The following is a 27,494-nucleotide window of genomic DNA, read 5'->3' as shown; positions in this document are numbered from 1 at the left end:
GCTTGATTTTAATTTACTAGTATCTCCAGAAAATAAAATAGCACAGCGGGATTCTGTTGTCAGGAATTGCCCAGGGAGGTTGTGGAGTCTTCCTCACTGAAGGTGAGATGAATGTCCATCAGGAATGGTTTAAATGTAGATCACCTTGCCTCAGTGTGGTGGAGCAGGAACAGGGAGACAAGATAATCTGCTTTGAGCTCTTCCATCCCCATTTTCTGTTGTTGGTTTGGTGCATTCTCTTATCAAATGAATTATATGTGCAGGTTACAAATCAGCTACTATCCTAAGAGCATCTTTGAAAGACAGAGCATACTCTTGAGTAGAAATGAGTCCAAACACCCTCCCTTCCAACATCCAAGTATGTAAGAACTCTGGAAAGCATTGCAGATCTATCTCTACCTTTGGGAGTTAATTGGTTTCCTGGCTTTAAAGAGTCCAGTTGCTGTGGGCCTGTTTGGAGCTGCGGGCCTGTTTGCAAAATGAGTTCAGTTCCTTCAGAAGTTCAACACCTCTTTGGTGACTGGATGCAAATACCCATATAATAGTCTGAGAAGTCACAAAAAAGAAATAATGTTATGCTTCTCTTAAAAAGAGCTCTATCTGAACAAGTTGGGTTGTTTTTACCCTTTGAAATCAATGAGAATCTATCATTTAATGTCTTGAAGGCATAGATTATTTTTGTATTTGCAGCATGTTTGCATAAGGTATGAATTGACAGTGTTATTTAATAATTAGCTCCATCCAGGTGCAGAGACACCTTTTGACTGGCATGTTTAGAGAGTTGATGAATTAAGCAGAAAGATAAGGCACGGCCCAACTATTCAATACCTGTCAGTGTCGTGACTTAAGTTAAAGACATTATTGAACGTTCATTCATCCATTTTAAAAAACACTTCCATTTTATGCTTTTGCACACCAATATATAGAGCAGTAGTACATTATTAAAAGCTTTTCTGCAAATAAAATAGATAAACTGCAAAGGAAGTAGTCAGGCATCCACAGCAATTTCTTATTTGTACAAACCAATATGCAAAGAGTACTGCTACCAAAAACTCTCACTTAAAAAGTTTCAGCGCTATCAGAAAACAAATACATTAAAATTTAATCATTTACATAATTCTCTGTATCCAGGTAACTGTTCAATACAGTTACCCAAATGCATTTTACTTTCAGTAGTGACTAAATGTATTGCCGGAATCTGTTTTCCTTGCTTTCTCTCAAGGAGCTGTTTTTACCACTTCGGCATTTATCCTTGATACATTTGAGAAATTGCCTTCTAAATCATGCATTTTCAGACTCCTTAAATTGAGGTAATTACCTATGGAATGTATTAGTTACTTAGTTTGCAAAGTCAAGGACTTGAAATTTAGGACAGCCATAATGATTTATGGCTGCCCATGCAACATTTATTCTGCTCTTTGTTCATTGACTCCACACTCAATGAGGCAGGGGTGTTCTGTAGAAAGAGCTGTATGTGATCATGAAGGCGACAGAATTCAGGTTGTTCAAGCAACTGTAGATTCCAAATCTACCGACTTTGCAATGCTAGCATTCTTTTAACAGTGTTTTTATATTATAAGTAATTTTCTTTTAAGTAAAAACAAAACAAAAACTATCATGATACACACGTAACAGTCTCCTATAATCAGAAGCATTTGAAACTTGGACTTTGAGGCTTCAACCACTGGAGCAACAACTAACTGCAGTATCTGACAGGAGAAGGTTGTTATTCAGTAAAGTATGAATGTCAAGCACACGGCTTCCAAGTTAACAGTGGGCCAATGGAAGTTGTAAAGTCATGGCTGGGGGAGTGGCGTACTGCAGCATGTGGGCCCTTTGGGCCCTGGTGAATGTGGCAGTGGAATGATATATACCTCTGGCCTCTCAGAGGTGCTTTATCTATCATCACAGGCTACATCACTTCTGGCACCTTTCTGGGTCTAGAGCTACTGCCATGGCATAGGGCATGTGGCTTTAAATCCAGGTGGTTGATGTGGTGGCTTCAGATCCAGCACAGGCCATGTCATTGGTACCATAGGTGCACCTTCTGGCCCATGCTGGAACTACCCTGGGCTGGATCCAGCTTGCAAGAGAGTCCCACAATCTGGATCTGGCCTGGGGCATGAATTCGACACTCCTGCCATAAAGGCAGATGGACTGTTGGTGCCATCTGCTGACCTAGTGTTTTAGGCACAGCATTATTCCAGCCTAATTTGCATGTGCTCACGTGTGGTCCCCAACAATGAGGTTGGGCCACTATGTATAATCATACACTCTACCAAGATGAGGGGGAGACATGCCTGGGTTGACTCAGTTTCCCTTTCCCAGACAATAGCCACTTTGTCTTTGCTCTTTAGAACGTGAATGTTCAGTTTGTTTTTTGGCGCACTACCACACTTCTCTGGAGAGACACTATCCAAGGAGCGAAAATGATGATGAACTATTTTATAATTCAGCTAAACATATAATTTCATGGGATAATGAAAAAGCACTTCCAGAACCCAAGACCTTTATTTCTGCTGCATTTGAAAGGGGTTTTTTGTGTGTTTTTTTTGCAAGTGGAGTCTTTAAAACATTTGATTAATCCTTACAGAATCCTTGTAAAACGGATGCAGTAACTTTCATTGTCCCCAATTTATAATAGAGACAATGGGGCAGAAAAGGAAAGCAGTTCAAAGTAAATCGGTGGCAGAATAAGGAATAGCCAGGACTTCTTTTCTCCTCAGCACTGTACTCATTCTTTCTTGCCATTTTGTGTCTTTTTCCATAGTGGTCTTCATTTAACTTTAATAACTATATGAGGATAAACACTGTGCAAATCAACAGTTTGGGACTTCATTCTGTGCAAGTCTTTTAAGTGTCTTTTACAGACATTTTGACTGCTACAGACAGTAGATGCCTTTCTAACCACAACTGTTTAGCAATTTGGAATTTGGGTACTCATATCTACTTTCTCCACTTTTTGACTTTGATTATTATCCCACTGGTGAAAACTAGTGAGGCTTGCATCAGTCTTCCTGTTATGTGTATATGCTTTAAAATGTAGTTATCCCAATTCTTCTCCTGGTTAGCAGAATTCAAAGTCCTTGATAGACATTGGAGATTTGTGAAAATGATTATGGATGCCTTATATTGGACCAGCTACATAATTGAGATAGTTAGACAAGCTTTTAAATGCAGTGCATTTTTCAGGTTACATTTATTTTGTTCAGATTTCTTATGGTTATTAGAAAGGTGACAGGTTTGGCCGTATACAGAATGAGAACAAAGTTTTTTGTTTGCTTTAAATTGGGAAAGTCCATGTGCTTGGGAACCAAAATAAAAGCAAATTATCATTTTGGGGTATGACAGAGAGGACAGAATACAGATGAAGATGCTGCATTTAAAAAAAAAAATGGTTAGTGTTGTTTCCATGTTAGTAAACCGGGACATTTAATACTGTAAGTGCTATGGTGCAGTCATAGCAGTTGCGACTCTGTGGGACTGGAATAATTGATAATGTGTTTTCTTAGAGGCATTATGGTGATGCATTTTGTTTTCTTAAACTTTATTTTCTACAGGTTTAGATTATACAACTTAAGTGTTTTCAGATATGATATGATGGCAGTGGATTATACTGCACAGATCTGACTGATGTTCTATTAAGCCTAGATAAATGATACTATCACTTCTTAGATAAGTGACAGAGCTTAATCTTTCAATAAGATTAAACAATTACTGATGCAGCGTAGGCATCAGATCAAATGTTAAATCACTTTTTAGGATTATAATAAGTACAGATATGTAACAGCTGTAAATTAATGACTTTAATGAAATTGACTTTCCATAACAAGGAAGGTAAGCTTTGTCACTTTAATTTGCAAATTCACAGCATATACACAGTTGCATAAAGTTTAATATTTATAAATAATATAGGAGTAATGCATAATATAAGGTCGTTCAGTTTATACAATCAATCCAAAATTTGAAGTAAAATTGCTGTAGTTTCTTATTGTAAAACCAAATATTCCTGGTGAGTAATTTTAATTTAAGCTTTTCACACGTGAATTAAAATGCTTTTTACTTTTCATCGAATGTAGTGAGCATTGGATCAAATGATTAACAGAACACATGCACAGACTTGAAGGCTTTAAGTAATTGTTTTTAAATAATGTACCTATGCATACTTTTCTGTACTGAAAAGATCTATGGACAAACTAGAGTGGTAGTATATCATTAAAGGTATAGCATCATGATGTATCAGTTACTACATTTGGTAATCTTTTGCTGCCTTGTTTCTCGTACTGCATATGTAATTTTTGCCCCCTTAGTAAAAATCCACTCTTGCTTGGCTTAAGGAGCGTTTCACACTATTTCATGGATGTTGCAAGTGCCATAGACATCCTTAACTCCTAGGATTAATAACACTAAAAACATAGGGACTTCATAATTTTTATATTCATTTCAATCTTTTTCAGTGGTTTCAGGGAATCACGTGTTGTTTGAAATCAAGGTCCTGTTAAAATTTGACCAAAAACCATGTGAACCTGCTTTCAGGACTTCAAAAAGATGTATAAGCAATCAAAACGATTGATCAAAAAGAAGGCTCACTTTTCTCTGATAAGTTTTTTTTCTTAAGTTGCCTGATTTTTTTTTTTTAATATTCAAACTGATATATCCCCAAAACAGCAATTTACTGTAGAAAGTTGAATGTTCTAATAATTATTTATAAGCATAAGATATGCAAGTCTATTAATGAAACTGATATTTACTAATGGAACTGATGTTCACCTATTTATCTAAAACAGTGTGAATTACTTTCTAACATGGTTATTCAACCTGACAGTTTCTGAGTACTGGTTTACTTAACATTACCAATTATCTTTTGATTAAAAATTACTAAACTTAGTTCAAACACTGTAAATATGTGTCCAGCACCAAAAGACTACTAAAGTGTAGTATTTTAACACTAAATCTTTAGGAGGGAAAAGAGTGTATTGATTGATTGTGATATTTATTGGGTCATAATGTATTTAAATTTTCTTTAATGCATATGTTAGTGATTGTTTACCGTGATAAAGTGCGTAGAGGTCTTTGCAAGCAATCCTACATGGAAAGAATTACCTCCATGTCACTGGTCACTTCTCAATTAAAAGTTCCATTAGCAGATGATTCTTGCTTCTGGTTTGTGTACTGATTGCATTTTATTGCCTCTAAATCAGGGTCTAAGACAGGGAATAAATAAACAGTTAAAGTATGTGGTGATGGCATCCTGATCTTTTTTGCACAGTTGGAAACACCTCGGTCCATTTAAGTCAATTAAGTAGGGAATATTTACTGAAATTCTTTATTGTATTTGAACTTCCTTTGCAAACGTCTAGTTTGCTGCTATAAAATGTTGATTTATTATGCTAAGTATGTCTAGGAATACATTTATGACAGTTAATTTTGTATTATTTTTAAAAGATTATTCAGATAACAAAGGTAAGGCTTTGCTTTGGGTTTCAATCCAATTTTTTATTTTCATATTTTGTCATAATATGTTTAAACATGAAGCAAGAAGATTCATTGGAACACAGTGAAATTTCATGCATAACTACTAAAGTGTAGAGTTTGGCAATGATGACTTCATTGACATTTTTCCACATTTATAGAAATTGCATTCATAAAAAGAAAAACAAAGAACATTGCAAGTGTAAGTAGTACAATGCAGGTTAGAATTATATTTACCTCTCTCCATTATAACACGCCATGATAGTGCCAGGATTATCAACTCCCAGGGTAATGCAACCACTAGTAATATTTAAATAAAATTTTGGTGATGAAAATGTTTTTTAAATAAAATTATCTCAAGATGAATCTTCATGTATGAATCAGATATTGACTCGAGGTCATAACTGAAATGTTCAAATAGTTCTATTAGAAGTGTATGTTATGGTGTACAGTTAAGAACCACTTCCCTTAACTCCTAAAGTTAGATTCATCAGTCAGCCACTAGTCCATTCTCTGCTTATCACAACTTCTAATCAATTTCAGATTTTTACACTGACTGCAGCAAATTTGACAAGCAAGCTTCTCACATCTGAAACACTCAGTTACCTCCAAATGGCTGGAGCTTTTATGAACTTGTACTTGCTGACCTTCAAGATTTCCAGCAGGCAAGAAATCAAAGATAATACCAATTTTCAGTAACTTTATTTATCTGAAAAAATGAACTTCTCCTAACAGCTTTAGGATGCTAGTTGTGCTGCAAACCATGTGAGTGGCCATTTCATGATGTTAATAAGCATTTGCCAACAGTTAGCAGAGAGTTGCTCTGACAGTTATGATCAGGCTTAATTTCAAAGTAGAAGGCAGTGTTTACATCCTTCAGAAAATCAAGCCACTTGGTGCCTAAATTATGGATTTAAGCCACCGAACCTCAAAATCTTGGATTTGTATTTATGAAGCAGGAGACCCATTAATATTGGACCAAAAAGCAATGTTTTCAAACACTATTTTAAATAAAAAATACGTTGTCATTTAACTCGTATTTCCTTGAGTAAGATGACATGAATGGGCCTGACTGTCCTGAAATAACATCACACTTTAGGTTTATTGAGACAGTCTTAGGAGTTCTGTCTTACAGTAGCCAAAATAATGTGCTTATTACACAGCTATTGTTTTCACATTTTCCATGTTTGCATTATAAGCAGTGACTCTCTTTTTTTGCTCACTTCATGGGCATGTCCCTGAGAAATATTTTTTATCGTTTTAAAAGGAATAAGTACTAGTACTGGTAAGAAAATGTGGGTAAGCATCATTTTAATGCATTTTTTAATTAGATATTTTTTTCATGAGGCCAGAAAGTTAAAGAGTATTTCATCCTGTTCATAAGTCACTCTTGGAAATATTACCAAAAAATAAATAAGGTAGAAAGTGCTAATGGTTTTTTGCTTTTGTTAATGGTTCTACAGCTTCCAAGATAAATTACCCTCTGAAAGTGCTAAGTATTATTTAATGGTAGCTGCTCGAAAATGACTAGTCCAGAAAGGGTTAAAGGATCGATGAAGGAAATGAGCAAATTCAAGCTCATTCATTTCCTTTATTTGCCTTTGAAACATTGGCTGCCTTCTTGGGGATGGCACTTGGATGAGCCTTCCAACCCAAGATGCGTTTCAGTTGATCATTTCGGTGGGTTTTTAAAAGTGATTTTAGATTACAAAAGACTGAAGGAGAATAAACAATTAATCTTCTAACCTGGGCCCTACTAAATTAATGGCAGATGTGGGCTGTGCTGCGGCTCCTTTAATCTTGCAGGATTCCCCGCACCCCCCCATTGCTGATTGGTGGAGGGGCCCCACTTGTGGCTTGCTCCTGATTGTCAGGGAAGCAAAAACTGTGGTTTTAAACATGGCACCTTTTTTTGCTCCCTGCTGGTCAGCAGCAAGCAGCAGGACCGCCAGGGTTCCTCGGCCAATCAGCAGCAGGTAACTACGTTGCTGACTGCCACACCCTGACCTGACAGGGATTAGACAGGAAGAGAGTCCTAATTGGCTGTTTGGTCACCATGACAGCCCGCCCCTTTCCACAGCCTTCCTTTCTGTCCCATATCCAATCCCCCACCCCTTTTTTTTTTTGTAATCACTGTGTTGCAGCCTTTACATCTACAAGATAAATGCAAATTAGCTTATGCAAGAAAATCAGTTAAAGGACCTGTTGATATCAGAAGGCAGGGTATGTGATACTAGGCTACTAGTGCCATCTTCCCATGGATTCCCAAAGTCACGAACAATAAGGGCTCACCGGATGTAGTCCAGGCCTCTCATAATAGGAGCAAGAGAGATTACACTTAACTGCCAGGCACAATCAATTATGTACATTAGGGCTGTATGCCCCAGGGAATGTCCAGAGGGAGCTTAGAGTTGTAGTCAGGCAGAAAAGTGGTTACAACAGATCTCATCCCAAGGGGGAGGTAATACTGTAATTGAGATTTTCAAGCAAAGTGTAGTTAATTGCAAATTTTTATCAGCATTCTAGTGCTTTTCTTAAAAAACTTAATTAGGAGAACATTCATTACAGCAACTTGGCTTTCATACTAATTATGATATCATCAGTTTATCTTAGGCTATTTCCAAAAATACTTTTTTTATATTTGGAAATGCTTGGCTAAGATAAGTAGTGATAATTAAAGTGAGTATCTAGCTGTACAAGCAAGGTGGCTTCAAAATGCTTTATATAGTTTTTAGATTAAGTTATAAATGTTCACTTTGGAACTACCTAAAGATTGATAGTGATGCATTTGAAAAGCATTATTTTTTTTATTGATTCTTAATGTAGTAAATTACTGAAGTTATTTGGCAGCCAACAGAAATGGTCTGTGATGTTGTTCACATTTATTCTCATGATAGCGTCACAATTTGCATTAATTGCATTGCTGCTGCACTTACTTATATTAAAAGGCTTCTACCATAATTAATCCTTTTTATTTCAAATCATTTTGGCACAATTTCTAGCAATAAACACTCATACAAGACAGACACTTGAAAAATAACATACAAGTTTCTTCAATATACCTATTGCTATTTTTTCTTGACATGGAGTTATTGATAGGCTTCTAGGAGCAAGTGTTGCAAGTGGCTAAGAATTAAGACCAATATGAAAAATGCTAAGTGGATTATTTTGCATAAAAATAGACAGTTTTTGAATTTGTGTAATTAACCTGTATTTAGAAAATACCTTGATTTATGTCTACATTTGTATTTCAGTTGCATACATTATGGAAATTTAATTTATAATCCATTTAGCTGATGCAATCATAGTTTTTAGCGCTATCATTTATTAGTCCTTGTATATTAAATGCTCTAAAGGTTTAAACCTGCCTTGTATAAAAAAATATACTTCTGCATTTACATTTTATGAGTCATAGATGGAATTCCATTTTACATTCAGGTAGGTCTGATATATTTAAAGAATTACAATGGCTTTATTGTTACTAATGCAGGAATGGCAAACAGTGACCTTATACATTTCAAATTAATGATTTACACTTCTAGTTTACTTTTGAAGTCAGCTGCACAAATGAGAGGTTTGACTTCCACACCTTGGATAAATCATATAGCTGTAAATATAATGCACCCTTTGGCTTTGAACTCACTATTCCTATGTTTGTAATGCTAGGTCCAAACTACGCCTTATAGAAATGTTCCTTCAAAAGTTTAAACAGTTTATGTATGTTCTTCTTTAACATTTTTTTAGGAACTCACTTGGTGATTCATGTTCTTTGTTGTTTTTCTTGTTTACATTTGCTTTTTTAAAACAATGCAGCAAGTTATAGAGGAATCGAGTAACACATATCTGCACAAGCTTTCCCACATTAAAAAAGAGCAAACAGTCATATTATGTTTATTGATGCCGTTTTTTGTCTGGTCTGTTTACTGTGTTTTGGTGCGTGGTACTATGGGGGATGTGATTGCTAGACTGCAGATGAAAAATTGTCTGTTACATTCAGGACCCCTCTCAGTGTTCATGTATTTTTATGAAAAAGTTTGGATGCTGTGCCTTCTTATCACCCATATATTTTCAAAATATCTTTCCCCTCTCTCTTTCTCCCCTTCTCATTGGGGACAGCCCTCATGATGTGTTTTTTCTGACCAACTGGAAGAACTTTATGATATATGTTAGGAACGTGCAAAAATGCCACAGGCCTCACACTTGAAATGTTGGTAATACAGTTTACTTATTAAAAATGGGATTGGTAGAGATCCATGTGGTTTCCAAAAGTTCTAGATCAGGCACTTTACAGTAAAATATTTTTCCAGCAGAACTGCAGTCTACAAATTTTATTCTCATGCAGTTCCATGCATCAATATTGTATGTAGTCAGTGGCATGCCACTGACTACATACTATGCCTGTGACCACACCAGTGACTTCATTTCAAGGCATAGGTGTAACTTGTAGGCCCTGTAACTGGACATGAGAAAATCCTTTTGATGCACAATAGAAGTGGAATCCAGTTGTCTTCCTCTTCTGTCACTTTTTTAGCTATGTTGATTCTTCTTGTTTACCAGGAGAAAAAAGTAACTTACTTTGTTTGCAAAAATATTCAGCATTGATTTCATATGTGGACAGGAGACGTATTGTAGTTTGATTTAGTATAAGATACATTTTCACAAAGCTACTTTTCAGAATGAAGTGACATATATACCCATAAAACAACCGACAAATTAAATGATAAGACTGGAAATCTGGAATTTGCTTATTGGCATCTGGGTGATTTGATTAATAGTGTGGAGCAAATGATACCGTTAATCTAATTTGAACACATTCTGGAGGAGGATATATATTGGCTTTGATAAGCCCCATTTTTCTTATAAATGGATAATGGGGGATATTTAAGATATTCTGCCTATGGTATGTTTGATCTTTTAAACTTCTCTGGCATAGTATGTTAATATTGTGATATATGTTTGAAGGGAGAATATGAAAATGTGATGGGGTTTACAAATCTTCTGATAAACTTTTGAAGCATGATGTGTCAGTAGGTTTATTCAATTTTCAGGTTGCAGTTGAATATTTAGGTTGATAGGGCGTGTGGAATATCATCACACAAAGAGCTTCTATTCAGGTACACTTAAAGGCAAATTACAGAAATAGAAAAAACACATGGTACATATTCTACAGGTGTGAACAGTCCTCATCAGGAAAGCTAACGCGGCTTTAATTGTTTTTAATTTTAGGCTCTGTATGAAAATATGCTGGTGGAGCTGCCATTTGCTAGTTTTTTCCTCTCAAAGTTGCTGGGCACAAGTGCAGATGTGGATATTCATCACTTAGCTTCATTAGACCCCGAAATGTACAAAAACTTGCTTTTCCTCAAGAGCTATGAAGGGGATGTGGAAGAACTTGGCCTAAATTTTACTGTGGTGAATAATGACCTCGGGGAGGCACAGGTAAGAAGAGCTGATCGTTAATTTCCCTACTACAGTCAAATTTGGATGTAAACGCAGTAAGATGCATGTGTACCTAGTGCTCCTTGTAATTTTCAGTATTTGGCAACGATAAGTTAACTTACTGTTTTTAACTTATCAGTAATATTTTTTTGTATTAACAAAAAAGCAATGCTGACAAGAATGAACAAGTGTGATAATTCTAGCAGTAAACTGTTATGTGAAGAATGGCTGCGGTACCCAGCCAATCCTCAATGTCCTTATTTGTTTATTGAACAATATTTGTATAGTAGTGGAAGTGCTTCAGAGGCGTTGTTATTTAACCCTTTTCTTTTCCAATTATATGATCTGGAACATAATTTGCATAATTTACGTGTTGACAAAAACACCTTTGAAAGCTTTCTGTAGACAGGACGAAATATGAATTTTACAATAGTTTTGTTCTTTTTATTTGAAAATACCCTTAAAAGTGACATGATCCTAAGGTATCTGTAGTTCTTGGTATCACAGTTATAGTTAATATGCCTCTCTGCAGGAGCCAAGGGGAGAAGCTGGGCCTATTAGCTTTAACACCATGACCCTAGTGTGAACTAAATGCATTTTCTTTGAGCAGTGGTAGGGGCCAACATTTTCTGACCTGAATAAGGTTAGAAATGAAATATTTGGGCACCTGAATAAGTGGCCTGCTTTTTCAGAGTTGCTGAACTGTTAATGGAAGTCAGTGGGAGTGGTGGGTGTCTGGCACTTCTAGAAAATTGGATGTAGTCATGGGCAGTTCAGACTACCAGATTTGGAAATTTAAAGCAGGGGTTTTCTCTGCCCTAGATCAGGCAGATGTCAATTGTACATGTGGGCACATTCACTAGTACAGTATGTTATTAGGGTATAGCGTGTCGAGTAGAAATCTAGTGTTCAGGACAGAAGTTATATTTTATGGGCTTGTCTATACTATTTTTCAGTAATTTTTGGGTGCGTATGTCACAGATAGAGATGAGAGGATATGTTATAACTATCCTCTGTGTGTTTATGGAAGTGCTGTTCCTTATTGCTGCCTTTCACAGATTTTGGGAACTACTCAAAACCTCCCAGCATTTTCTAGGAACCAGGGGCCTTAATAGAGAATGACTTTACCAACACCTTAAAAAATGTACCTGAGACATGCTAGTACAGGTAAACTTGCTTGCTGGAGTATGCTGTTATGTCCTCTTCTGTTTAGAGAAGTAAAAATGGTGTCCTCCTTGTTGCTGTTTGCTTATAATATTTTCAGTCATTTGTAAGTTATTTCATTCTAAATTGCCAGCCATATTTTTATTGGCATTACAAATATATAAAACCATATTGTTCTTCTTTCCCTTCCAGGCTTCCATTTTTTAAATCTAGATATGTATGTATTTGCTTCTACTATCTTCATTCTCTCCTCGCTTTTTTCCTTTTCACATCTTTTATTCTTTTTCTGTTTCTCTTTTCTTCTTTCTTGCCCCTCAGTAGTCTGTTTCTGTTTTCAGACTTACTGCATTGATCTCTTTTGTTCCAGGTCTCAAACATTTTTGCCACTTTTTTTTCCTGGTTGTACATGAATGGCTCAGAAATATTTTCAGACCAGTAAAGGGGACTACACTGTACATGGACAGTGTCCCTACAAGACATTTTCCTCTGCAGTTTCTGGGCCCAGAGATCACAGTGATCATGCCAGGTTCTATATTTTTATCAGCCTGTTGACTGGTTGAGGGCATGTACAGATGTTACATTTAGATCAAATCTAACTAGGGTTAAATGGACCTAAGTGCTAAACTGTACACAGGTTTGTAGGGTTAGAATGCGCAGAAAAGTGGCCAATCAAGCTAATTTAGTTCAGTTGCATGCAGATCTTATATTTAGATTGTCTTAACTACAGAAAAGTAGGGCTGGAAGGGACCTCCAGGGGTTATCTAGTTCAGTCCCTTGCCTGAAGCAGGATCATTTGTATCTGAACCGCCTGAGATAAATCCTTGTGTAATCTGTTACTAAAATTATACAGGCAATCCTGCCAAAGAGCCACAAAGCAAAGCACCCAGGTAAAGCAGGGAGACAATGGTGGCCAGTGTCTTGCTCTTGCAGGAGTTGTTAAAATACTCTTTAAAGATCCAAAGAAAAGGCCACAGCCCCTGCTACAGAGGAAGGCAACCTGCCCCCCACAGTAAGCGTGGAGCTCCCGCAGATGCTGCTGGCAGCGGGGGTGGCAAATGTCAACCATGGCGTGGCAACCACCCACAGGCCGCTGGCGGCCAGTAGTGATCGCAGACCACACGTAGACACCACTGGCAGTGTCAGCAGTGGGGTGGTGAGCAGTGACCGCCTGCAGGCGTTGCCAAGTGTCAACGGAGGCTTTTTGGTAGGGCATGCACTGCCACACTCAGGGGGTGCACATGAGCCCCATACACGTTGCCCCTGTTCCAGTTCATACCAGTCTGACTATAAGGTAAAATCCCTTCCTGACCCCGGTGTGATGATCAGTCTGACCCTGGGCAGAGGGGCAAGACCTCTGGGGTTTTGTTTCAGTAGGAGCATTGGTATGGCCCAGTCACAATCCCCAGTATTGGCTGCAGCCAATGTCCAGTGCTGCTGAGGAAGACACCCCTCTCCAACACCTGTAGCAACAGGAAGGGGGGAAAAAAAATCTTCCTGGCTCCAGGTAGCGATTGGCAAAGCCCAGAAGTATGGGAAATTACCCATACTAGAGCATATGCATAGCTACTCTTAGATCATCCCTGACTGATGCCTATCCAACCTCTTTCTTGAACACCTCCAGTGATGGAGATTCCTCAACTTCCCTAGATAGTCTGTTCCACTGCCTTACTGTTCTAGCAGTGAGGAAGTTGTTTCTGATATCCAGTTTAATGCTACTTTGCTGCAGCTTCAAACCACCAGCCTGTGTTCTGTTCTCTGCAACTAGAGAGATACGTCATTTGTTCTCATCTTTCTAATATGTGAAGTCTATCATATCCCCTCTTAATTGCCTTTTCTACAAGCTGAACATTCCTATTTCCTTCAATCTCTCCTCATGTGACTTGCCTTCCAGACCTTTTAACATGTTTATCTCCTGTCTGGACCATCGCTTAACTTCTCCGGATCCTTTTTAAAATGTGGAGCCCAAAACTGCACCTGCTACTCTAATTGAGGCCTTACTGGTGCTGAGTAGAGAGTCGCTATCACCTCCTGTGTCTTGTACCTGATGGTTGTTATTGATGCAGACTAAAACTGTGTTTGCCTCTTGTGTGGCTGTATCTCGCTGCAGACTTTATTGAGTCCGTGATCCACCAAGACTTCTAGATCCTTTTCTGTAGTGCTGCTATCCAGCCGGGTGTCTCACGTTCTGTAGTTATGTTTGTGGTTATTCTTCCTGAGGTGTAGTACCTTGCGTGTTTGCTCTGGCTCAGCTTTCCAATCTGTCGAGATATTTCTGAATTGTGCTCCTGTCCTTTGGCCACATTTGCTCTCTGACCCACCAGCTTGGGGCATTACAATAGCCAGTAGCTTGGGTCCTACCCTTTCAGACCTCATCAGCTCCTCCAGCAGGGGCTGGAGTGTGCCTCCCCTCCTGGGGCTAGGTGGAGGCCTCTGGCCCCAGTGCTGCAGCCACATGGGCAAACTTACCACGCTGAAGCTGGTGAGGCCGGGGTACCTGCGGTGCAGGGATGTAGTTGATTCACTACCCCCAACCCCAGTCTATCACCTCTGCTGCAGGGTCAGTGGCAGGATAGGGTGGGTGATCTCCAGGTACTCAGTGACTCTTCCCCCTGCTCCAAGGTTCTCTTCAGGCTCTAGAAAAGCTGTGAACAACAGCAGAAGTACAAGTGCTGTCAATCTGCAGTTTTAAGTATACAATGCAGCACTGGTTACACTTAGTTAATTCCCTCTGATGCAGAGTTTCCCGTTGCAGGTCCAATATCAATACATCCATTAATTCTACTGGCAGCTTCTCAGGCTTAAGCAAATGAGTTGCTTTCTAAAGCACTTTGAAGTTTATTGATAAAAATGCTGTCAAAGAATTAAGTATTTTTATTATTATTTTTACTTGCAGTATGTCCATACTAGCAGTTTTCACAGTGTTGTGAATTTGTAGCTGCATCCCTTTCAGTGTCCAATAAGTGGTTAGTGCCTCTTCTCTAAGCAAGTGTCAAAAGAAAGAGCATGTGATCCTTTGTCCCAAGCTGCAAACCACATAATCTTTTGCCAAAGTGGCCAGGTAGATCCCTGGGTCCTTTTTAATTCCCAAGCTAGAAAGAGAAGGCCTGGGAGGGCTGAGGCAGCTGATTGTCAGTCTGGCTGATGCAGCAGAGGTATTGAGCCCCTGAATAGCTGCTCTTGGAACTTAGGTTTTATGCTGTTCCATCATCCATTTCCCATCATTTTGTGGGGTCTGTGAATTTGCCTGCTCTTAAAATTTGAAAATAATGTGCTCAAATTTGGGGTTCATAAAAGGTGACTAGTTGCCTAATGGTTCATGTCAAGTATAAGCAATTGTCCCATTTGTTTCCATTTTTTTCTGTACTGAGACTTGTGAGTTATGCATTTCTATAGAATAGCATCCACAAATACGAAAATAATGAGAAAATGCATTTTCTGTTTTTCTTGATGTTGGTGATATTATAAAGTGCTTTAAAAAGAACTATATTTCATTACTGAATTGGTTTCTGTCACCCCATGGATATATGATTTTAAAGATTGTGAGGTATACAAGGGAACCACTTCTACAGTATCTCTGGGCGTTTATAAAAATCATTTGTTATTTGTACCCACAAATCCCCCATTTAAATCCTCTGGATAGGTGAGTTTCATTGCTGAAACACCAGTACCAAGAAAGAAAGCAATTCAATCCCCACTCAAAAAACACTTGTTTCCTAGAGGCTGTCTAATCTCAAGACTATAACATAACTAAACCGTCTATTCTCAAAGTCAACTTCCAGTGGAAAACATAGAGCAATGACCAGGGCAGAGATGGTAATAAATACATGGGAGTGGGAACCTGCTAGGTAGATATGCTCTTGCCAGCCCCAAGTAATGCACAATATATTTAGTGCATTCCTTCCAGGAAGTCTAATTCCTTTGTCAGAATCCTCCGCTGAGGAGGTAGGGTTAATGGTAACAAGGTTATTGATTATTAATAGTCAAGCATAACTTTAAAAGGAAGGTGGAGCATAAGAGTGCACTTTGGAGTAAATAAATGAAAACCCGTCTGTATAATTGAGTGTCTTTATTCTGTATTACCTTGTTTATACATGGATAAGGGATGATATAGCCTTGAACCACTAACTTAATGGGACCCTCTGGATTTTAGTTTAATTCAGCAGCACTAATTGGTTGGGGGGTTTTTAAGCTACTACATTTGTGGATCCATGTGTTGCTTTTTTATTTATTTTTTTTACCTTGGCCTCTTAAACCTCCTATAGATAAATACTTTGTCGTATATGCAACCACCAGAACTTAAGCACTGAGCACTAATTAATTGTATTCAGGTAAGGCTAATTTACTTTGTCAGGAAAAGAGCTGAGTACTTAAATTAACACTATATGTTGAGTGTACATTATCTCTCGTTTTCAGCTAAACAACCACTTTAGTGGCTAATAAATTAGTGCACGATAAATGCATCATAAATCTACCTCTGTAAATAGCCGTCTCCATAACAGTGCCCATCCAGCATTTGTGGCACAAAGGCATTATCTGCAGTGAAAGACACATTCTGTAAGTATTCAGTCACTGCTGTCAGCAATAGAGGGTGGAAATTCTGTCATCAACACAATTGGGTCCAATCCTGCAGTCTGAAGCCTGAAGGACTCTGAACGGTTCTGCATTCTTCCAGTTTCCATTTATTTAAAGTCAAGGTGAAGTCCTGGGAAGCTGAAAGGGTGCTTAGCAATTCGCACTTTGGGAGATTAATTAGGATAATAGAATGCCATGACATAAAGCCTAACATGTTGTGGAAAGTAGTAGTATCTCCTAATAAGAAATTCTTTGCTGTAATGACACTGGCCTGATTTTTCTGTGGCTGGTTCAGCTAGACAAATGGCAGCTAGTGAAAAGTTTCATAGGAAGAGGATTCAGCTAGGGAAGTTCCCTTCTATTATGCGTTCCTTCTATGAAGCTGCATATATTGACTTTATCTGCTGGGCTGGCACGTAAGAAACTGAGAGTCCTGTGCAGTCATAAACCATAAGCATAGTCTTTGCTTTCTAGTGTACCATGTTGGTCTTGAAGCTGCATCTCAGAAAGAAAGCGGTCAAAAAGGTACAAATTATTCTCTGTGGTCTGTAGCCACATAACAGAAAAATTGTAAAAGTTTCTATACATATTTGCAAAATTAGCTATACAGTTCTTCAGACATTGTAATTTGAGTACTGCTGAGGACAGCAATGTTTCAGACTAACTGCATTTGTCTTCCCAAGGGTCTGGACTGGTGTGCAGCATCAGGGTAATAACCCAGATATTTTAGGTTTGTCTCTTTGCACCAGTGAACCATTTTAATGATTTTTCTGAGAGTTTCTCTGATTTTATTTTGGAAAAAAATCTGTAAAATATTCCCATATTATTTCTAACACATGTGGACATTCCTTTCTTGGATACATATCATTACTGTATTGGATTATGCTGACATGAGCTAGTCTGCTGCCAACTGCAAGAACAAGGAAATAATTCTCCACTTTAGATTTTTTTAAAATCTTGAATAGGTAATTTAAATGCATAAATAGTTATCTTCATAAGAGGAGAAGTTTTGCATTCTAAAGGTGAATTTAAAAAGCCATCTCTCTTTCCTCAGTGAAAGACCCCACTAACCAAGAAGTCTGAATTTACAGGCAAGGGAAGGACTGCTGTTAACAAAGTACATACATGTAAATGATAGTTTGAAGGGTATCTAACTTTTCAGTCAAATAAATGCCTAACATCATTCTTTCTTGTTCAATATTTCATAAGAAAATATGGGGTTACATCCAGCCTGGGGCACTAGGAAACTGTGGCAGCAGGTTCTGGAACATATATATGGCAGTGGTGGCAGCTCTGGCTCTGGCATGGAGCATGTAGTGGTGGTGGCAACTCTGGCTTCAACCCAGAGCACATGGCGGCAGCTCCAGTCCCCACCACATGCTGCATGCCAAAGCCAGGGCTTCTGCCCCTACGTGCTGCATGCAGGAACTGAATCTGTCACCACTACGTGCCCTGTGCTGGAGCTGCTACTGCTGTGTGCTCCCTGCCATGGGTTGTAGTTTGAGCTCCAGCATGAGATACATGGTGGTAGTCAGAGGACTGGGAGGCAGGGCAATGGGTGAAGGGGCTGGAGAGTGACCGTAGCAGTGTCAGCCCTCACTCTCTTTCCTGCCACTGATTGCCATGTCCACTGGGACCCTGGATTCTGTGGCAATCCACTCCCCCTGTCCACACTGGTAATCCAGTGGGCTGGATAGAGTGATTCTGGGGGCTGGGGCTGGCCCACAGGCTGCACTGCTGTGGCCCTGCCTCCCTGGCTTCTTGCCCCTGCCATATGTTTGACCTCCCTGGACTAATTCAAAGAGGCATAAGCTGTTATAGGCAACAGCTTCCTTTTTTATCTATAAAATAAGCTGAAGTCTATGAAAGATCAGACCTCTCTGAATTAGTCTTTAAGATGCCACTCTGTCCTATCTTCCGCCTGTATTATTTTGTTAACTCAAGGTACCTAGAGAAAAACAATGGAAGGTGTGATTTAAAAAAAAAAATTTTTTGTGGAGATACTCAAACTGAAAATGGAAGGCAAGGTTCTTTGAGTAGATGTGGTATCTTTTATTAGACCAGCTGAGTAGTTGGAACAAAGTTATTTCAGGCATGGAGAGAGTCTATGCTGTTCTGATTTTTCCAAGGAATGGAAGAAGCTAAGAGTGAGACAGGATGTCAGTGAGAATGTAAATAGGTGGAAATTAAGAAAACAATGGGTAGGGAAGGGGCAAAATGGGTGAAGGAATGGCAGAGGTAAGCAAGGGAGATTATCAAAATGAAAATAAAATATGATTCTTGAAGTACCTTTTTGAAGAGCTTGTTACTGTGACCTCAGGCATACTGAAGGAACCTATACTGTTATCTTGCCCCATCTAGTGGCAAAAGCTTGAGAGAGAAAAGGCAAGAGTAACATGTCTAAAAGGTTTATCAGTTTGTCCTGTTACTTCTAATGGGCATATCTGATAGACACCCATAATATTTAAAACTGAAGGAAAGATCTGCAGTGTTTTCACTGCATGTAAATTCATGAAAATTTTATTGCCAGCCTTAAACGTTACTTGTTTCTGCCACTTGTTCACAATATTTTTAGGCTTCCATAGCATAGATAAGGAATGCATAAGAACAAGAAAATTTGTAAAACCAGAATCTTGCTTTTTAATGTATTTCAGTTTTAAACTGTCTCTGTGTAGTCAGATGTAGCATAGAGCAGTGGTTCCCAGTTTTTTTTCTGCGACCCTAAATTGGCCACCAACAGGACTTTCCAACCTGGCACTGTGGGGGCTGCTGGAAGTAAAGTGCAGTGGCAGCCCGGGGGCAGGAGATCTACCATCACCCCCTTTGTGTGTAGCAGCCCCACCGTGCCCTCCCACCTGCCTGCCACTCCTAGGCCATGTGTATGTCTGTGTGTGCAGGCCCTTCACGACCCTATTGAGGACCCCCCATGACTCTGTTTTGGGTTGCACCCCAAGTTTGGGAACCAGTGGCATAGGGCATCTCTCTCATAAGTTACAATTACCTTGGAAACCTAGAGAAAAGAGCTGCCCATGAAGCACATAGGACTTGATCCTCTTCAACAGCCTTAACATAGAGAAGGAAAAAGATGGGCTTTATGGCCATTCTGGAAAGTTGATAAATCTGGGCTGTGGTGGACCTAGTGTAGGGATGACTTTCAAAATCAAGGTGCCTGCACAAAGAAACCCTGACAACAGTTCCTCTGTACTGTCTTTGAGAGCACTTCAGCTCAAATGACTTGACTTGTCAAGTGTGCAAGTGCTTAGTTGTCTTGTTTAGCAAAGATTAAGTCAGAGAACTAATAGAAAATATAATACAGGAATAGAATTGTATTCTGTGTATTCTTTGTGGAATCTAAAATGTCAGTGTGATCTCTGTGGTTTTTAGAAGAAACTAGATAAGCTGGGTACAATCAAACATGCATTAATATGGCAGGATGCAATCTGGGCCATATTTTTAAGGATCTGGGATTAGGGGTGCACCGATAGAGATTATTTGGGCCAATACCGATGGCTGATGTTTAAGGAGCAGCATCAGCTGATATCGATTCAATTCCAATATGCAGCTTGGAGACCAGCATTGGGCTTGTAAATCTGGGGTGTTGGAAGGGGTGAGAGGAGGGAAGGAACATGGGGAGGGCAGATCGAGGCCCCCGCGGTGAGGGAGGGAGTTTAGCTGGAGTAGGTGCTGCCTGTCCAGGGCCAGGCTGCCCTCAGGGCAGGCAATGTGGGTGCTGGGAGGGGGCTATGGGGCAGGGTTGCAGCCACCCTAAAATTCTCTCTATACCCCCTCCACCTCCCCTGTAGCCCTTCCCCAGTGCTGCCCGCCCCAAGTGCAGCCTGGCCCAGCTCCCTCCCCCGCTCACTCCCCCAGCCCACAGCTGCAAGCCACCCTGGCTCCCCCAGCCCACAGCTGCAAGCCACCCTGTCCTGCCCCATGTGTAAATCTGGGGCAGAGGTGTGCCCCCCCATGCCCTCCTGGGGTGCATGCAGGATGGAAGCCACCCCCCATGTCCCCCTTGATGAGCCACAGCTCTGTCCCAGCCCCACTCCCTCCTCACCACAGAGACCTCAATCTGTACCCCTTCCACCACACCAGACTTACCAGCCTGATACTGGTCTCCATGCCGCCGGGCTGCACCCCTGGCCGTGTGCATGTTGTGGCAGCGCACGTGCATAGGGCATTTATTGGCCACGTTATCGGCCACATCAGGCAAAAAAAGCCAATTTCTGATGCTTTGGTTTTTCCCTATATCAGTGCCATCCGATATGGGAGCGATGCATCAGTGCACCTCTATCTGGGATGGTATTTGGAAAGCAATTATTCTAAGCCTGTTCTAGGTTACCAACCATAGGCTTTGTTAGAATTGCCATAGCAAATAGGGCTAACTTAGCACTTAAATATATTAAAACAGGAGTAGGCAACCTTTTCTGGCTGCGGGCTAGAATGACCCACCCTGAATCACTGGTGGGTAGGCAGGTGCTAGGACCTGGTCTCCACTGCTGCTTGTCTCTGTTATGGCATGGGGGAGAATGCCTGTATGTCAAAGCCCCAAATCTGAGAGCCAGATCCAGTGGTTCCGTGAGCTGGATTTGATCTGAAAGCCATAGGTTGATTGCTTCTGTATTAAACAGTGGACTTTAGAGTTGAGGATAGGCTGAAGTAGTATTTATTCCTCATTTAATGAGTTCAGCATTATACTTGTGTCTAATTCTAGTGGCCACATTAAAAAATATATATATATTTTAAAGTTGGACACCGTACAGAGGAGGTAAAAGGCCTAGTTGCGTTAGCCAGTTATCAGGTAACTATACTATCCATGGCTGTGAAAAGGCAAATGTATAAGGAGGAGGTATTTATAGGAGAATTAAGAAAATCGTAATGCCATTGTACAAGGAAGTTCTGTGTCTAGGTCTGGTCACCCATGTTCAGGAGAGGTGAATTCAGAGTATAACAAGTACAGAGTAGCTGGTAGGATGATGATGGAAATGAAGAGAGCTCTGTTATAAAAGGAGATGAAAAGGGTAAAGCTTTGTGTATAGCAAATATGTGAGGGGATAAGATTGCACTTTATAAATACATAATTGGGGTAAATATCAGGGAGGAAAAATGGCTATTTAAAGGACAATGTTGGCACAGGAACAAATGGGTATAAACTGTCCATAAATAAAAATTAGGCTGGATAGTAAAATAAGGTTTCTATCCATTAGAGGAATGAGGTGCTGGAACAGCCTCCCATTAGGAGTAGTGGGGGCAATTAAAAACTGAACAGTTTTAAGGCAGTTCTAGGTTTATGAACAGGATTACATGATGTGGTTGCCTGCAGTAGCAGCAGAGTCAACTGAGTGACTTGGCGGGGGGTCCTTTATAGTCCTATACAAAAGTCACTTGAGACTAAAAGGGTTCAGGTAGCTTAGTATTTATGAGACAAGAAGTGACTTGATCACAAGTCAGAATCATCTACAGAGAGGGAAGGTATCCAATACCAGTGATCTCTTTAGTTGTGTAGACAAAGCCATAATAAAATCCAATGGCTTGCAGCTGAATTAAGCAAAATTAAAATTGGAAATAGGAGGTGTTTTTAATGATTAAGATAATTAAGCATTGGCACTAACTATCAAGGAATGTGGTAAATACTCCATCACTTGGAGTCTTTCTACCAAGATAAGCTGCCTTTCTCAAATATATGCTTTAATTCAATCACAGATTTATGGAACTACATGCAGGAATCACTGAATAGAATTCCGGGGTCTTTGTTATCCAGAAAGTCGGACTAGCATCTCTTAATGGTTCTTTCTGCCCTTTATATCTATGAATCAATAAAAAAAAATTAATGCTGCAACAGCGATGCAAATTATCTTGTTAGCACTACATGTTGTACTTAGACCCAGAACAGCGCAGTGCTAGAGTAGTTAATAGAAATGCTTGACATGTTACATAAGGAAGCTGTTCATAATGCATATTTATCTCTTCGGAATTTTGTGTCCAAAACTGTAACCACTAGTGCCAGTCCAAAATTAATAGATTAGGGTAATGTCTTAAAAATATCTATTATTGATGCCAAATGCTAATATATGTATGATATCCAACACTGCTAAAGGATTCAGAATCATAAATATTAACCTCTTTTGTAACTCTAATGATAACCTCTGGTTGGGTTGATCAGTATAATTATCCTTCTGTGCTGAAAGTTAGCATTAAAAGATTAGTGGCCTTACCTTATTCCTATTTTATTTGTAATAAATCCATGGATATGTACCCTATTTTATATCTTATTGATGGTACAATATACCATTCACAAAGCAACAGTTCTGCATGCCAAGGTATTTGGATAGCTTATTTACTTGCAGATGTTTTTATTGCAAAAACAAAGCCATTTCAATATGACAATAAATTATGGGCCTAATTTTTAAATATGCAAAGCATTAGGGATGCACAGATAAAGATTTTTTGGGCTAATAACCAATGGCCAATTATTAATGAGCCATATTGGCTGATACTAATCCGATTGCTGATATGAAGCCCAGCAGTTTGGAGAGCAGCGTCTGGCTGGTAAGTCTGCTGGGGGAGGGGAGAGGAGTGGGAGGCACAGATCAAGGCCCCTGCAGTAAGGGAAGGAGTGGGGCTGGGGCTGGGTAGGGGATGGAGCCAGAAGCGGCTCGTCGGGGAGCATGGGGGTGTGGGGCACAGCCCCCAGGGGAGCCATGGGGACACATGCCTCCCAGATCTATTTGTGGGGCAAGGGTGGGCTTCCACTGCAGGCTGAGTCCAGGGGTGGTGCCAGGCACTTCCCAGCTAGGAGACTGGGCTGGAGGTGTGCTCAGGTTGGGCAGTGCTGGTGGTGCTGGGGCAGTGGGCTACAGGGTGATAGCCCCCTGTCCCAGCACAGCCATGGCCCAGCTCCCCCTCTGGGAAGAGTCTAGCACTGCTCCAGCCTCAGCTTGCAGCGGTAGGCTGCTCTTGCCCCGTGCACAGATCTAGGAGGCACATGCCCCCCCCATGGCTCCCCCATGGGTGCATGCAGTGGTGGGAGCTGTCCCCCCCATCTCCCCGGCACTCCTCCAGACAAACTGCTCGCTGCTCCACCCCAGCCCCACTCCCTTCCCTCATTGCAGAGGCCTCAATCTGCCCTGTACTCCCTTCTCTTCTCTTGCTCCCCTCAAGAGACTTACCAGCTGGATGCTGCTCTCCAAGCTTCTGGGCTGGTTGTGTGCATTCTGTGGCTGCACATGCATGTGGCACTTATTAGCGACATTATCAGCCACATCAGCCAAAAAAGCCAGTTGCCAATAATGTCAGTTTTCCTTTTATTGGTGCTGATGCAACATGGACTGATGTATCAGTGCACCTCTACAAAGCATACGTAAGGCCCATTTGCTTCAATAGGAAGTGTGGATGGCCTACAGTCTTGTAAATTATTTTCATTTTTGATGAGCAGTATTTGGGATTTCCTTATAGTAATGTCATACTGGAGAATCCACTAGCATCAGTTTTCTCCGCACCACAAGGTTAAGAACCTAGCCAAAGTGAGATCCTTTAATTCTCCTGGAGAATAAACTCTTTGAGATTCATAACCTCCACACTTGGGATGCTACTCCCCATGCCAAAAAAGAGGCTCTACTGAATTCCCACTGACTTAAACAGGGTCAAGATGCAGCCAACACTCCGTCTGATTTGCAGTTCTCAAGCTAGTATTTACATGTATTCCCATCCTAGAAGTGAAGTCTTTGTCATCTCTCGGCCCAGTTAATTTACTGTGAAAGCTGGGCACAGAAGTACGGAATTGGATACACGCAGACATGCTTGGGCCTCTGGAGGCCAAGGCGGGGGAGATCTGTAGTGTTCTGTGTGATACAACTGTTAAAACAGTATGCTTCAGTTAATTTCAGCTATGTTAGAACTTGGAGAACTAGACTTTGCCAGGATGATGGAAGATGTTTTTATATTTATAGGTGGTTGAGCTGAAGCCAGGTGGAAAGGATATCCCTGTAACCAGTGCTAACAGAATAGCATACATCCACCTTGTAGCAGACTACAGACTGAACAAGCAGATTAGGCAGCACTGTCTAGCATTCCGACAGGGACTGGCCAATGTTGTTAACCTTGAATGGCTTCGAATGTTTGACCAGCAGGAAATACAGGTAAAAGCATTGGGAAATCATTTGCTGAACAATTTCAAAATTGCAACAATTGTTCATTTCTATCTAAAATATAACCATGTTATATCCTCTACCCACAGGTTTTGATTTCTGGTGCCCAGGTTCCCATTAGTCTGGATGACCTAAAATCCTTCACAAACTATTCAGGTAGGTATTTTGCAGGTGGATAAATGGATTATAATTGATTCAAGAATAAAGCTATTAATGTAAAACTTGCCTCATTTAGCCTAAAGCTTACTTTTAAAGTAAGAAATTGATCTATAGTGTACCTCAGTAGCAAAGCTCTCTAGATCAATATTTATGTGTAAAGGAGTCGAGAAGAGAACATTTCATCAACCCTTGCTCTGAAAAATAGATACAGAATTGGGCTCTTTAAACACATACTTTGAAAACCAGTTTTGTGCATGTTACTTTCTCCCTTCATTCACATAGCTGTCCATCCCTATTACACCTCCTCTCTTACCTTTTTATAAAACTCCTCCTTATGGAATTACTGCTATAAAAAGACCTAAAGAAATTTGTCTCAGTGTAATTAATGAATTGCTGGATCTTATGCCCATCTCAGAAAGGATGTTTTGACACATTAGCAGCAGGCTGCTAAATTAATTTAATTTCTGAAAAGTACTTTGAATCTCCATTTTACTTATAAAGAAATGTTTTCTTCAGTATTCTGCACCATGAGAGGTCCTTGCCCATCAAGTTGCAGGAATAAGTTTTGTGCAGTGAAATATTCTTGTTTTATAAAGATAGTATCTGTGAGAAAACATGGCAGTTCTATGCACTTTCATCACTAATACAAAATACAGCTAATCTTGCCATCTTCCTACTGAGAAACTTTCTTTAATTGTAGTTGTATGAATGCACATCCTAATTCCGTAAAAACCTGCCACTGAAAATCCTAGCCATAGCAGTTAACAGGAATTTTATTGTTTCCACTTTCTTCCCAAATGTTCTTTTACTTTCTTTAGAGGAAATGCATATTACTGTTAAGATAAGGTACATAAACAATGGTACATATATATGTAACAATAACTTTTGTTTAACTGGTTGAAGGGGAAGCAGTGGTTAACAACAAACAAGGGAAGCTAAGGGCTGTGTGTAATACTCCAGGGATTCATATTAGATTTGGTTTTATCTGACGTTGACATTAATGATCTGCAGAAGTGTACAAACACCACATGAATTAAATTTGCAGATACAGGTCAATACCCATTTTCAGCAACATCTCCTGGGAACATTTTCATTACCAGGCATTTAACTAGACATTCCCTGCAACAGCACCGGCCACTTAGGAGCAGTGTAGCACCAGAGCATTGATGAACTAAAACTGAACTTGCTGGGTGCCACAAACCTTAGTGGGACAGTAAAAGAAGTGGTAAAAGAAAGGACCTATCAACAAAAATGATAGGTCAATTTTATTAATTTTTTTGTTGTTGTAAAGGTTCATCATGGAATAGTATTGGGAAAAGTATGTAGAATACAGATATGGACTGGGGACAGGAAAGCTAAAGCTATTAAGTAACTATGTCAAAAGACACCCACCAGAGATGGGAACAACAGACATTGCTTTCCATTTTTTGAGCTGTTAAAGCTGATAGGAAGGACTCTAACACATGATATTAAACACTTCTTTCTACTTCTATTAAAATGTTTGTTTTTCTTTTACAATCCCAATCTTCTACTAGGTGGCTACTCGGCAGACCATGCTGTAATCAAAATATTTTGGAGAGTGGTGGAAAGCTTCACCGATGAAGAAAAACGTAAATTGCTCAAGTTTGTAACAAGCTGCTCTCGACCCCCTCTGCTGGGATTTAAGGTACAGGCCTGACTAAATTTGCTTTGAGTGGTGCTCAGTTTGAACACAAGAGCAACGGGGTGCTTTTACATGCAGGCATTCATGTATTTTGGAGTGAAGAATATAACCCAGGGAAGGAGTCTGTTTATAACCACAGTTATTACTTAAGTCTTTGCAGGGAGTATAATGCAGTTTAACATCATATCATGAAAGAGTCATTTACTGTTACTGGAAAATCCTTGTAGCTAGATTCTGGGACTGCAGAAGGAAGGAAGGACACATAATTTTAAATGCTTGCTCTTTCTGCGGAAGGATGCTTGCAGCATTGCTTTTGTTTGATCTCCTCTCTGTTATCTTCCATACAGCAGCAGTGCCATCAGTTTCAGGGAACAGACTAATTTCATTTTAATGTCTTTAAAAGCTGGCAGAAGAAGATTTAAGATATATCAGTATTTCCTGAATTGCATTAAAAGTTCTTATCTTTTCTTTTGCATATCGTTCATCTGTTTATAAGATTATACATAGCTACTGCCTTTTTCATCCAGATATTGTGCTAACAAGCAGCTTTTTAAATTGCTAAGTAGACCAGAACTATACTATGAAGCAAGTATCTGGCATTTGTAAATACTAGAGAGAAAGGCTTATGCAAATTTCAGTTTCAAATTTCAGAGATGTTCAGAGAGATGAGATGCACCAAGCTGTACAGGCATACTGACCCTCACCTCACTACTCTACTTACAGGCTCCCTGCTACACTCTGGGCTGTGCTGGCTTGCCCTACCCACTGGGGTGGGGGCAGAAGCTGGAGGAAGGAGGGGGAGCCCAGAGACCCTGGCTGCTGCTGCTGCAGCTGGAGCAATAGGAGTAGTAGCCAGGTGGAAATATGGGGGCTTCCAT

General features: G+C 39.9%; 1 protein-coding gene across 1 annotated transcript in view; it reads left to right on the top strand.

Moving 5' to 3' along the window:
• Positions 1–27,494, top strand: part of UBE3C (ubiquitin protein ligase E3C) — a 111,090-nt gene that overhangs the window by 75,275 nt on the left and 8,321 nt on the right. Inside the window, exons 19-22 of the mRNA XM_090047609.1 lie at positions 10,699–10,911; positions 24,597–24,785; positions 24,884–24,950; positions 26,489–26,619. Of these exons, the coding sequence (XP_089903735.1) occupies positions 10,699–10,911; positions 24,597–24,785; positions 24,884–24,950; positions 26,489–26,619 (600 nt within the window). The remainder of the gene's footprint in view (positions 1–10,698; positions 10,912–24,596; positions 24,786–24,883; positions 24,951–26,488; positions 26,620–27,494) is intronic.

The sequence above is a fragment of the Crocodylus siamensis genome, chromosome 5 (assembly GCF_052110815.1).
Source record: "Crocodylus siamensis isolate JL-2025a chromosome 5, ASM5211081v1, whole genome shotgun sequence".
In the NCBI taxonomy this organism is placed as follows: Eukaryota; Metazoa; Chordata; order Crocodylia; family Crocodylidae; genus Crocodylus; species Crocodylus siamensis.
The sequence above is the reverse complement of the archived record's forward strand: the minus strand, read 5'-3'. Positions and strand labels throughout refer to the sequence as shown.